The following is a 14,186-nucleotide window of genomic DNA, read 5'->3' as shown; positions in this document are numbered from 1 at the left end:
ACCTCCATGTCTGCAGTCGTAGCCATGCAGTCATCCGTGTCTGGATGTCTGGAGAGCACAATTATAAACTTCATGTCTGTGGTTCAGAACAGATGGGACTAAAGCTTGGCAACGTGTGGTGTGAAAAAGGCTCATCTTTCCTGACTTGTTTTCATTGGAATAATGTCGTCCTGTGGGTCAGTTAGAATGGAGAGAGAGCCAGCAGCTCTGAAATGATTAGTTTAATTGGTTGGGATTTCAGACAGATCCCAGGACTTAGACCTCTCCCACAGTAGATTGAAGCACATGAGTGGCTAATGAAGCAACCAAGCACTTTGCCTTTGAATCTTTTCTATGTGCTCTTTAGCTGCTTGACTCTCTCTCTCTCACTCACACACACACTCTCTGTATGTGTGTGTGTCCCTGTGTGGGTGTGTATTGTCTTCTAGATTTCAAGCCAACAGGTCCCCTCTAACTGTGTGATCAAGATGGAGCAGGAGAAATGCATGGAAATGATGGCCTTGGATTCCAACAATCAAGAATTTGGTGAGTCTTTGTTGCCTTCATGATAAACTTGTATTAAAACAGAAGCATCTTTGGATTCTTCGTGCTAATGAGCTGGTGATAACTCCACAAACTGTAGATGACTCACCTGATCCTTGGAAAATGTTTTTTAAAAAACGAACCTCACAGTTCATAGCCTCTGTGCTTGATTTGAAGCATCGGATAACTAATGAGGCCACAGGAAGACTGTATTTTTGGAGCAAGGGCACGTGCTTTAGTTGTTAGTGTCTTGTGATGATGATTCTGAAAATGAAAGTTGATCGGTGAGTGACAGCTGTCTCTCTGGCTGATTAGATGATGAATGAAGGGAATATTAAAACTATGGGCAACTTGTGTCAGTTCTCCTTTGTGACCTTAGTTTCTGACTTAACTCTCACTGTCAGAAACTAACGGCGAACTGTTCCATATTCAACAACCCTTTGTCATATATATCCAGCCTTGCCTTTTATTTTGTCTCCACAGACCTTTAATAAAAAAACATTTGTTATGTGTTGTTAAAAACTTTTTTGTGGTGCTAGAATTTAGATAATCTTACAGAGTAAACTAACATTAGCTACTTAAATACTTTCCAACTATTGTGCAACCATTCCCATATGGAAAAGAAATAGTAAAAACTTATATGATTCACTCATTAAAGTGGCCACTTTCTCATTACTTTCATATGTTGTTTTAGTAAGTATCCAAAACATACAAGTTTAATTTATATAATTTTTCAAGGGTTCTTGTATCTGTTTTCACTCTTGTATGCTTTTCATACAAGTTTCACACAAGACAAACTTTATAAGATTTATATATATCTTTTTCATGTGGGTTGTGGGAGTCTAGCAGTTGTTTTTGGTGTTTGCGTGTATAGATTTTAAATTGTAATATCATGGTTTCTTGGCATATTACAAACATTTCAGCAGTAGTTGAATTTGAGAAACAAAACATGTTCACTTTTTGGGACAAATTCACTGTCAAATACAAAGAGTCGGTTTAACAGACACACATATATAACCATATCATTAACGTATATGTGCACCAATTTTTTACAACTGCAGGTTTAATAATCTCTGACAGGAAAGCTCACTGATTAAAGCAGTGCTTAGACTACGTTGTTAGATCCTGATTCACCCCCCATTTCCTAATGGTCTGTGCTGTCTGTCTACTAGTCTGCAGAATGTATTGTTAAATCTAGGGCAGGAAGATGTTTTTGACATTCCTGGACTGTTAACCTACTGCCTTCTAGCAAATGTTAATTCAACTGGTCTTTAGGTAGACTTAGTCCATATAAATTTTTTCAACCCTTCCTACACTACCCAGATGATGTTTCATTTCATTAGCTGCATGTGATGGCACTAGAAATCATAGAAATAATTCAGTATTTCAAGTATTTCACTGATTAAAATAACAGATTACTTTGGAACATGTTACACCCATGAAGAAGAAACCTCTGGCAGAACTGGCCTAAGGGAGGGGCAGCACAGAAGAAAATCACTCGGGCAATTGAAACACACAAAGAAATGGCAATTGCACTGAACTGAGATGAGCTAGAAGCTGTTGTCATCATGAAATTGGCTTCAAAACACAAAAGCAAACTATGTAACCAGTACCACAGAACTTCAGACCAGTGCTAATATTAAAACTTTAATGATAATATAAGCATGGAATATAGAGCCCATTGTACTATTTGCAAAAAACAGTCACAACAACCACTAACAACAATGTCCTAAAAACAGAATTTAAACCTGATGTACCACTTTACATGCTTTCTGCAGGCATCTCTCCATTTCTAACTCAAGGTCTGTTTTAAGTGAGCTTTAGACATTCAAAATGCAACACTAAATTAACACTAAAAGGAGAGCATCTGGAGCAGAAGTTGAATGGCTGAGTTGATTGATTGATTATAATTCAAGCCAGGGTGTTGTTGTGCAGTTGCTCTGTTTAAAGAACCGTTCTTTATGTTGGTTCACTGCCCACTGTTCACTTTGAGGGGGCAGTGGAACACATGGGGACCAATTACTTAACATTTACTCACTGAGCTTCATTAGTTTGTGAATACCTTTTTTAAAAAGCACATTTTGCGGGGTTTAAATCGAGAGTTTAATTGAAATAAGTCTGTTTTTGTAGAACTTCCCTAATTGCAATGGGACAAATCATGGAACAGTATATATATATATATATATATATATATATATATATATATATATATATATATATATATATGTATATATGCTGGACAAAATGGCAGCAGAATCCCACAATAAATCTAAAAGATGGCTTGTCACTATCATATTTTATGACACAGAAGAAAAAAAAGGGACAAATTATTTGGTAGCTTTTCAACACAGCTTTTTAGTGTTTTTCGTTGGAATGTTTGACATCAAACACACCACATCATCAAATTAGGGCATACCTCACCAATGTAACTACACAACAAATTATTAGTTATAGTTAAAGCTAAAATATCCAGTTGTTTTCCAGTTATCCTTTAAAACTGTGTCTAATTTAGAGTGACATGTAAATACACTCAAACAGAATAACAAATTAAAAGGTTACAAATCTATGAGACTTGCTCCTTGATTTCTGATGCAAACCGATCCCTGTATAAAAGTGTTGTAGAAAAAGATGCAACAGCAAAGACTATTTTTTACTACTATCATCATGTAGTAGTCTGATAATTGATTTATTTAGTCCAAAGACCAATTAGATGGAAACAAAGAAAAGGTACCTGGTCAAAATGTAATTTGATATAGTAGCAGTGATATGAAATGAACATATGGCTTTTTGGACTTGAGCACTGAGCTTTTCTCCCCGTCGTGTCCCCAGATTGCCCGTGGTTTTGGGACAATCTGACATGTTGGCAGCCTGCCAGGCTCGGGGAGGTGGTTGAGGTCAACTGTCCTGAACTCTTCTCTCAGTTTATGAGTGAAGAAGACTACGGTCTGTTTCTATACATTTATCTTTATATTTCAGACAGCTCTACTGCTGTAGAATTACATTGGTGTGTTTGGCGTGTTTACTGTAAGTAAATAAAGGGCTCTGTGTCTGCAGAATTGGGAAAGGTTAGCCGCAATTGCACTCAGTTTGGTTGGTCGGAGCCCTTTCCCCACTATCTTGATGCCTGCCTGTACGAGGAAGGAAACAGCACCCACCCTGTGAGTTAAACAGCACCTCAGCATCTGCAACTGTGTCTAATGCACAGTTGTATTTGACATTTTCTACATGAAATGCTCTGTGTCTCTATCACCATTGTAGGACATGTATTACGTGTCAGTGAAAGCTCTGTACACTGTGGGCTACAGCACCTCTCTGGTCTCTCTAACCACAGCCATGGTCATCCTGTGCAGGTTCAGGTGAGAAATACTGTACGTCTTATAGGAGATAAGACTGACTTTAAACCAGATGAAATGCATCTGCTACAAGATCAAAACCACTGACAGGTGAAGTAAAGAGTACTAAGGACCTCGTCTTTGTAATGGAATCTTTCTGTGCCATTTATGAGTCAGCCTGTGGATGCTCAGTTTATGAAGTTGGTACAAATTGTTAGTGTGAGGATCTGACAGACTTGACTGTATATAAAAGATACGGCATCCATAAACTCCACAGGTTAAACACGCAGATACCTGCCAATAGGTCTTTATTATCGCACTACAATAAACACTGAAATTTCACTCACCAACACTGAAGCACAAACTATTTGAGTAGTCTGTTCTGCTTAGCAGTCCATATTAATTATTATTAAAATGTTTCCAAATACAGCAGAGAGGTCCAGTTCAGTGGTTCACAGTCAAAATGGCCACGCCCCTAACTTCAGATTTAGAAAAACCCAAATTGGTCATATTACTGGTATTACCTTTTGGACATTTTCCTATGGAAGTCTCTGGAGACTGATATGCTTTTGGAGCCAGCCTCAAGTGGCTATGGACACTAATTAATGTGGCAGAAGTAGTAGTACTTATGCTTCTAACACTGGTATCCTGTCTATGTGTTAACAGTGAATCAGTGTTTTGCAGAACAGCACTTGTGTGTGTTTATCAGGGAAAAGAAAATATTAGTTACAAAATAATCAATTTTTATCCAGAGTGTTCACATTTATTCCTTCACACAGGAAGCTGCACTGTACCAGGAACTTCATCCACATGAACCTCTTTGTGTCATTCATCTTAAGAGCTATTTCTGTCTTCATCAAAGACGGCGTGTTGTATGCAAAAGAGGACAGCGAGCACTGCTTCATACACACTGTGAGTAAAACAAGCTGCACATGTGCCAGTAAAGCAGGCTGTACTCATGCTGGTGATGGTTTGTGGCACCTTTGCTGACACTCTCTTGCACGTTGCTTTTATCTGTCTTTTCTTGAAGCTGGAGTGTCGAGCGGTGATGATATTCTTCCACTACTGTGTTCTTTCTAACTACTTCTGGCTCTTCATCGAGGGTCTGTATCTCTTCACGTTACTAGTGGAGACCTTCTTCCCTGAGAAAAGATACTTCTATTGGTACATCATAATAGGCTGGGGTGAGATGTCTTACATGCCATGCTATCGTTGTATTCATATTTCCAAATGTCATGTTGTTTACTTGGTGATGTTGGTTTCAGGGACCCCGACGGTGTGTGTGACCATCTGGGCAGTGCTGAGGCTGCACTTTGATGATATAGGGTGAGTTATGAATAACACTGTAAGTAGAGTCTCATGTTTTTGTTGCATATGTGCTGAACATTTCATTTTATCATATGCACTCTTAGCTGCTGGGACATGAATGACCATGCTGCCATCTGGTGGGTGATAAAAGGACCCGTGCTGGCTTCAATTATGGTGAGAAGCCAGGATGCAAAAACACAGTCTTTCTTTTGTCAAGTATATTTGTATTACTTTTATACAACTGGTTTATTCTACAGGTTAACTTTGTGCTGTTCATTGGCATCATCATCATCCTGGTTCAGAAGTTACAATCTCCAGATATTGGTGGAAATGAATCCAGTATTTACCTGTAAGTACTTGACATTAACATAAAGTTTCTTATTAGATGAGTTAAGATGTAAATGCATTTTGTTTTGAATGTGTTTAATATCTTATTTGTGTATTTAACATAATTTTATACCATTTTGTGATCAGTGCTAAAACATAACAAGTGTTTCATTGTGTAATTAATTAACAACAAGTACTTTTTACCCAATAAGGAGAGCGTTTCTCCCTATCTATAAGTTTTGGAATTGTCATGCAGTTTGCTTCACTGTTAATGAAAACACATTATTAGCACATTATTATTAGCATTTACTTTTAAAAAATTGAGGTATTTTGGAGACAAATTCAGTATTTCTGCATCTTAAAACTTTAACTTTGTCTTTCCATTTTTGTAGAACATATTTCACTTTTTACTTGACTACATTTAGTCACCTCACTATATACAATAGTAACCCCAGTGTCACAGACCCATTTGTGGATAGATCTGAATACATATGGATGACTATGTAGTCCAGCTGTCCATCCTTACATTTCAGGGGCACTGGAGCTTTGAGCAGTCTATCACAGGGCTATCACCATTCACACTCACATTCATGCCTACAGTCAATGTAACATGCATGCCTTTGCACTGTGGGAGGAAGCTGGAGCCTTGTGGGAGCTTGGGTTAAGCTCCATGATTCCTGGAACCCTATTATTTATTCTCCAAGTTAAAGTTCTGATTTGCCAGCTTTTTCAGAGCTCACGCTGATCTGATTGTGGGGGAAAGTGTTTAGTTATAGATATATAAGTTACAGATATGTTACTGACTGAATTTAAAACCTTGAAACCTTGAAATGGCATATTTATCCTCATGCATATATGCCCTACTGTAAATTTAGTCTTCTGTGTATGAGGACTGACACATTGGTAGAACAGCTCTCTCATTGTGATGGTGATGATGATGAGTGTGTTTCATGCGTTTGCTTTACAGGAGGTTGGCACGCTCCACTCTGCTGCTGATTCCTCTGTTCGGGATCCACTACACTGTGTTCGCCTTCTCTCCTGAGAATGTCAGCAAGAGGGAACGTCTGGTATTTGAGCTTGGGCTCGGATCCTTCCAGGTAATTATTTCTCCTGCATAGCCTAATGTAGGCAAGGATAATGCCTACATTTTCAGAAAAAAACTTTCAGTCTATATTGTGGCAGTGCATCAGTTTCTTTCTACTCTTTGATCTGTTTTTATAGCTGTTGTTGTTGTTGTTTATGATCTGTATTTATAGGGAGACAACATCCTTAATATTAGCACAGAACCTCTGCCCACCCCCTATTCAAACTTTTTCTTTATGGGTGGCAGCCAGTCAGAATAAATGTGACTTAAAGAAAGTGAGAAGGAAGCTAAAACAACTTGTTTCACACAGAGGGTGAACTGAGGGGATGCTTCAAGGCCCAGTAAGATAATTAATAATAATTAATAATTTGAAGTCTTAAGTTACAAAATTCTGATCTAGTAGTGTCAAAGAATTTAAATCTGGAGCTGGAAATGAGCAAAGTAGGTCTAAACATTTTTTTACATTTATTTTCAAATCCAAAGTCAAAATTTAGAACATTTTGCTAGCAACATTTATAAACCTCCACTAGAAGGCAGCATCTTGCAGCGTGACTTATTCACCCTGCATATTCAGCCATCCATCCTGAGCTGAAACTGCCACATTAATGGTTAAAGTCAAGCAGAAGGATTCTTGACTGCATCGTGTTCACTTTAGATGAGTTAGTCTCTTTGTCTCATGCTCTGACTTTCTGTGTTTCTTCAGGGCTTTGTGGTGGCCGTCCTCTACTGCTTCCTGAATGGAGAGGTAAGTCTTTTTTATAGCAAGCTATCACCACAACACATTGGTGTTATTAAAGTACTTTATAACAGCACATAATCTCTCAATCCAAATATTTATACATGAGATCTGAGGTTTGAGTTATGAATCTCTGCATTGAACAGAAATGCACTTTATTTTTGGGGTCTCCACCAGATATTTCCTAATTAAGTCAATATTTAAAGAATTCAATTTGAAGTGAAAAAAAATATCATTTACAGTCAAAACATTTTTACTATTAATATTCTTATTTTTTTAAATGAATTATGTCACCTTTCTGCAGCACACCATGGTCTGTCTAGAGTTTGATGCCAATCAAAATGCTCTTACACAAACACTTTGCAGTTCTGAAAACTACATAAATAAAGGATAAAAAAAAGGAACATATAAATTTTAAAAAGTATTAAATAAAAAAGGACAGTAATAATAAAGTTTGATAAATAAATGACATGACATAATGGTAAACCAACAGCAGGTAAACACTGTGTGTTAGAGGAGAATAAATAGATGAAGTCTACAACATAATGTAGCAACACAGTGTAACAGCTAATGTGGCAGCAACACTATGACCCAGTGTAGAAAAATGTTGTACTGAACAATATTTTTTAATTGTAACTTTATCATTATTAATTAGTTCATGAAGAGACTTTTCCCTAGCTATGAATTGTGAAAGTGAGCACTGACCTCAGCAGAAAACATTGTCTCAGCGTGCCCTTGTAATTTTAAAGATGTTGTGTGTTTTACATACACTTTCTTCAGTTTAACAGGTTGTAAAAAATACGAGGGGTAAAGGGAGTCTGGCACATTCGCATTTTCATCCCTTTAGTAGAAACTTTTTTTTGGAGCTCAGCACTTTCTTAGAATAGAATGCATGACTAATTTAACTGTGTGTAGATGTAAAACCATGAGACTGCATTTTCTGGTACAAGAAAATGACTGTTTACAGTCCACTCAGAAATGTAGAGCCTGAAGGCACTGAGCTTGTCTCTTTCCAGCGAGGTCCATTAATAATGACCTTGTGAAGTATATCCCTCAAGGTGCAATCGGAGATCAAGAGGAAATGGCGCAGCTGGACGGTGAACAGGTACTTTGCTGTGGACCTGAAGCACCGGCATCCTTCGTTGGCGAGCAGTGGGGTGAACGGGGGGACGCAGCTGTCCATCCTCAGCAAGAGCAGCTCGCAGATCCGCATGTCCAGCCTGCAGGCCGAGACTCCAGCCACCTGAGCAGCGCTCTCGGGGACGCCAAGTCTGATGACGACACTGCCGCCTCCGGACCTGATGCCACCAAACCTACAATCCTCCCAATGACCAGCCTCACCAACCCGTTCCTCAATCCCTACCCCAACCCGTACCCCGATGAAATCATGATGGAAACCCAACTCACCTCCAGCGACCCAGAACAGCCACTTGTCTGAGTCCACATCCAATGAAATATGACCAAACAGGTCATGACAGGTGAATTGAATGACACATTCAGGTGCAGCCTGTAGGTTCACTCTCCCGTTCTGGAACCCCACTAAAAAGGCATGTGTGCCGGCTCTCTCTGTATATATTGTATTGGTGTTCAGAATTGTCTGGTGTTGCAGTATTTGCTTTGCAACACAGAGGGACCAAATAGCTCTACAATACAGTATGTATCCCATCACACTGATCATTCCAGTCTGTCTGAGGACACTTTGGTCTTCAGGTTTCACACTTTTCTCAAGATACATTTTAGATGACTTTACACTTAATTCCTTAATTAATCTCCTAGCGCCTGTGCCATGGAAAGTGATTTAACTGAAGAAAGTAAACACTGGTGACTCTGATGTAAATATTTTACTGGGACACGCCGCTGGATTTAAATATGAAGATTAGTTTCCTATTAGCTTGTACAAACTGTTGTCCTCCGTGTCCGACGCTTATCTCAACTGGGACTTTGGATTTTTTAACAAAACGATTGTGTTACACACTGTGGAGATGTGTGAAAGATGAGGTTGAAAAAATAATAAAATAAATAAATATTAATAATAATTTGTGTCACATGGAAGTGAAGCCTGCCCCAATCTGAGCATGTAAATTAAGGATAAGTGCTGCTGCTACTCCAGTTTATTCTGGTGTGGGTCCCTAACCCTAAACACCAGGAGTAATCTTTTAAAAGAAGCTGTATATTTAATACCCTGAACATGGAGGAAAGTTTCTCTTTTTCAGCCTCTTTATCAGTGTTAATGACTGAATCAGGGACTCTAAAGCAAACCTGGCCAGTTTCATTGGCATCATACTCGCATTCAAAACAATCCCTCTTTGTCTCCTCAGTTTCGGTGCATATAAAACACTGAAAAAGCCATCCTCTTTTTTTCTATCAATGACTGCAGCACCCGCGATGCACAAACAGTGACTGTGTGTAAGCTTAGTATTATCATTCGCAGCCTCAGCTGTGACAGATTTAAAACAATATAAAGGTAGTTGAAGACAACTTCTGTCACAGAAAATTTTCACCAATCAGTATTTACTAGATTATTATATGGACATATTTCTGTGTAATATGCCATTAAAGTTAAAAATATGTATCATGTTGATCTTCAGATGTGTCCACAGTGCTAAGGTTTGCAAATGCGACCACAAACAGGCCTTTTTTTTAATCTCTAGAAAGTCTAAGAAGAGGACACTGATGTAGTCAGCAGGTCTGTAGTTTTAACAGCCGATAGTACAGAAAATGTCAATGAAAATGAGCACACGACTGAAATGTCATGAGTTCAGTTGCTTGCATGAAACTGCATTTATTGTCCACGTGGGTTGTTTGTGAGAATTCAGTGTTTTTTGGATGTTGTTTTTTCTTTTTCTTAGGGTTATTAGTGTTTATCAGGCTGCTGTGGAGCTAATGTACTACATGTATCTCCTCCACAGCCTATTGCACGAGGAAACTGTATAAAACTATAATGGTCTAAATGAGAAACATCACAGCACTTCTTTTTCGGGCTAAAACCTTTGTATTTTTCTCCTTACAGAGGACCATTTGAAAAATCTGTTTGAATTATTTTGATTAATGAGGTTTTCTCCTCGCTTGGAACAGCTCTTTGTTACTGATGCTGTATGTGCTCATTCTGCTTAAAGACAAGTACGCTGAGATGGATGTTACTTATACCAAGATGGTAATTTTCTCATTCCAAAGACAAATGAATCGGCTCTTCAGTGAGTATTTGCACAGCCGTATCTGTTTGCGATGCTCAAGTTTGCATTGCAACTGATGTCACTGCAGATTTTTCCTTTTGGTCTGACTCAGCTATCCTCTAAAACCCCATGTTTGACTCTACTTTGTGTCTCCTAAAGTGCCTTTAAGCACAAAATAAGTATTTTGACTTCTGTTGATGAGTTCAAATAAAAGGAGATTTGTCTTTTCTTTTTGAAAAACTAAACTGCAAAGTAAAGGGTTTTACAAAGTGCTTTTACAATGCTTCACACTAATTTTAACCCCGGAGGCCTTCAAAGTCCTTAAAGCATGTTTAAGGAGACACAGAGAACATGACCAGTTAGTGTTGTCAGTAAAGCAGTGCTACAGTATAATGGCTTCTAAATATAGCGGCCATTGTACAGTGCAGCACAACATCACGTCTACACACTAATAAATGGTTAATTTAGTGGGCCGTTTTGGGGTTGTTGTTTTTTTTTCTGTTTTTTTTTTTTTTTTTTGCTTAATGGCAGAAATATGAGAAAAAGTTCTCATGAGCCAGTAAAGAAAGGGGTTAATGATTTTTCTTTTTGATTTGTTGTTGGGGGATTTGCAAAAAATAAGACAGTTTTCTTCATTACAGGAGATAAACTCTTATCTATTAAATATGAAAGACAGACACGACCTTTAAAACTCAAAAACTGATTAAATTCTTTGATTAGCATAATGCATTTTTGCTAAGTATGTCACACATTATTTATGACCGATAACAAAAGAAAACCACATCTCCTCAGTTCAGCATGTTATCATAGTTTGAGCTGTTTTCCATATCGGCTGTTTGAATTTACACCATAAATATCATTCTGGTGATTTACAGGTAAGAAGATGCCTTATATTAAACCCCAAAAGTTAAAAATAATAATAACTTGGACTTGGACTAAAATCACTTAAACAGATATTTTAAAGTAAAGATAACATTGTCCTAAACAAATGTATGTTTAGGTTAAATGCTTTGGCTCATTTGAAAGTATGACTAAAAAAAAGTAGACATCTAGGTTATATATATTCATGCGTAGTCTTGTTAATGTTAAGAGGTTACAACTACAGGCAGTGGTTCTCTTAATAAACATAGAAATTCTCTACATGATATTAAAATGTAGCCAATAAATTCACATAGATACTATTTGTAACTGTAAGAGTGTCATTTTCCCCCCTAAACTTAAGGCGTCTTTGGACCTGCAAATATTCACATTTTCTGGGAGTTCAGATGAGTCAAAAGCAAAGAGAGAAAAGAAGGGCTGACCAGAAACTGTGTTGTCCTGCTAATCTGCTATGTATGCATTTAGTCTGAGCTAAAACAATACCAGTGCAGATGCAACAGCAGCCATAGGGGGGTCATACAGGGAAAGGGCTGGTCAATCACCACCTCTGCTCTGGTTCACTTGGGGTCTTCAGTTGAGCTCATCACAAACATTTTGACAATCTCACCAGTCCAGTTTTAAACCATATATTTATGATTTCCTTTAATGTTAAAATTAAAGTTAGAGCCTTATATTGCCAGTACTATGTTGATGTCAAACAAAGATGTTGCTGTTACTATAGGAACCTGTTGTTTTTGACAATGAAGTAGTTAGTTAAAGTGTTTGAAAGGTGTGTAATCAACCTTTGTGACTAAATAAACTGCAGTGTAAATGTGCAAGACAGAAACAAGCTGCTAGTGTACCTTGCAAAAAGTTTTTGTGGTTCAAAGTAAATAGCTGTCATTCAAAAACTGCGCTGTGATTGTTTTCATATTTTTACTTTTAGTAAATGGTGATTGTGTTTGCTAAAAGTATAAAGCCTCCTGTAATGCCTCTGTACTCTAATCGGCTGATGCATGCGCTTTAAAACGTTTTGATCTCATTTGACCAGCAGACGTAATCACAGGGGAGGGTCGTGCTTCCATGCCATTAAGGGAATCTGAGCTGTGTCCTTGTTTTAAATCCCTCCGACGAGTGGGTGAAGCAATTAATAAGCTAGAACACAGATATTGGGTTTCAACTGTGAATGCTTTATCAGATTGTAGTTTAAGTCCCATCATGACCCATTAAATACTTTTCCTTTGAATGTTAATGTTCACAAACATGAGGAAAGGTACAGTGCCATAAAAACTGCTGGGTTGTTTTTTTTGTATAGCATGACAACAAAGTTGATTTCTAATGAATTTCTTTTTTGACATATGCTGTCTCTTCAATTGTTTTATTGTACTGATTGCTATGGGGCTCATCATAGATTCAGATTGCTGAATGTAAAATTAACTTCAAGATCTCTGCTATGAGTCTGCTCCTGTCTGCTCATCAGCTCCTTTTTATTTGATCTCTCTTTTTTTTTTTGGGGGGGGGGGGGTGCACATTAGAAGGGTTTTTTTGTACATCATGTAAATATCAACAATAAATGTTTTTAACTTGTTGTTTCAATGTTGTTTGTTAATGCTGTTTTGTATTTCAAAGATGTAAATCTTTGAAATACTATTATTATTTTTTAAAAGACTGCTGTTCATATAACAACTGAGCACTCTAGGATTTAATCAGGGCAACATCCAGAGGGGTCAGAGGGTGGCACCAGCCCTCTTTTATGGAGTTTTTTATACATTACCCAACATTTCCTGTAGGATTAGTATTTAGGGCCAAAGACACCACCAAAATTATACTTAATAATATTTCAGGGAGGTCCATTGTCATCAAAAGAATAATATTTCTTTCTGCACATTTACTACATGTTTATATTTAGTAGTATGACTCTGTTTGTTACACGACATTAAGCAGCAAGCAAGTATAAGATATACTACAATAGTCCCCTGAGATGAGTATTGTGGTTAATAGGTGCTATTTAAAAAACAAAAAAAATGAAATGAAGTACAGTTGAAATAATTTGCTCTTCATTATCAGTTGGACGTGTAAACGAATATCAGCTGAGCCATCAGCTGATGTGAGCTGACACTCAGTCCAGCTGATCTACTGGGCCTGCGGCAGAGCTTCACTTTGTGAACTAATGCTATGCTTGATTAAAAGCCAGCCGTATGCTTATGTATCTCCTCCCTGTAGAAGCAAAGACCAAAGCAGAAACTTGCACACATGTAGTAAACTGGAACCTGCATGAGAAACATTCACATCACACTTATAAGTAAAATGGGGGGGGCATTGTCCAATTCCTACAATGTAAATGAAAACAATCTAAACTGCAAGGTCCACACAACATACATAGCTTTTTTTCCCTCATTACAATAAAAATTAACTTCCTAATTATACAATTTTCAACAGAGCAACACATTTATCACATAGCTCAGCAGAAGCCAAAAGCATGTGGTACAGTATCACAGTCTTACTGGATTACACAGAGTTTGGATGCAAACCTACAGTCCAGCTGAACTGCTGGGAAACATCGAGCTATACCGCATGAGAAAAGGCACTATCCTGGTAAGTAGCTGATTAAGGTTATATGTCTTTCATGGACAACACTTGAAATGTATACACATGTACATATCTGTGTATGCAGTATGCAGTCTACATACATGCGTAATTCCTATTGTGTCAAAAGACAGAGTGATACCACATCAGTACTCAGTTAACATGGTAAAAGCAGCCTATCAATCAAAATTCTTTATTAGAGGAAAGAGGTTCTGGATCAGTGTTGGCATTAGCATTAGCTTAGTAATTAGTAACTAGAC

The 14,186-nt window shown here is 37.7% G+C and overlaps 1 protein-coding gene across 3 annotated transcripts in view; it reads left to right on the top strand.

The window, feature by feature from the left end:
* The window catches only part of adcyap1r1b (adenylate cyclase activating polypeptide 1b (pituitary) receptor type I), a 38,114-nt gene extending 25,183 nt beyond the window's left edge, over positions 1-12,931 (top strand). For 2 of the 3 annotated variants that reach the window (XM_082509893.1, XM_082509894.1), the window contains 12 exons: positions 429-525; positions 3,352-3,465; positions 3,577-3,680; positions 3,781-3,878; positions 4,634-4,766; positions 4,885-5,038; positions 5,120-5,180; positions 5,267-5,336; positions 5,420-5,511; positions 6,457-6,586; positions 7,277-7,318; positions 8,355-12,931. In XM_082509893.1, coding sequence (XP_082366019.1) covers positions 429-525; positions 3,352-3,465; positions 3,577-3,680; positions 3,781-3,878; positions 4,634-4,766; positions 4,885-5,038; positions 5,120-5,180; positions 5,267-5,336; positions 5,420-5,511; positions 6,457-6,586; positions 7,277-7,318; positions 8,355-8,747 — 1,488 coding nt within the window. In that variant the 3' untranslated portion in view covers positions 8,748-12,931. The remainder of the gene's footprint in view (positions 1-428; positions 526-3,351; positions 3,466-3,576; positions 3,681-3,780; positions 3,879-4,633; positions 4,767-4,884; positions 5,039-5,119; positions 5,181-5,266; positions 5,337-5,419; positions 5,512-6,456; positions 6,587-7,276; positions 7,319-8,354) is intronic. The other variant, XM_082509895.1, reaches the window with a different exon arrangement.
* Positions 12,932-14,186: the final 1,255 nt, after the last annotated feature.

The sequence above is a fragment of the Aulonocara stuartgranti genome, assembly GCF_965226115.1.
Source record: "Aulonocara stuartgranti genome assembly, chromosome: 17".
Classification (NCBI taxonomy): Eukaryota; Metazoa; Chordata; class Actinopteri; order Cichliformes; family Cichlidae; genus Aulonocara; species Aulonocara stuartgranti.
Note: the sequence above shows the minus strand (reverse complement) of the source record. Positions and strands in the feature narration are given on the sequence as shown.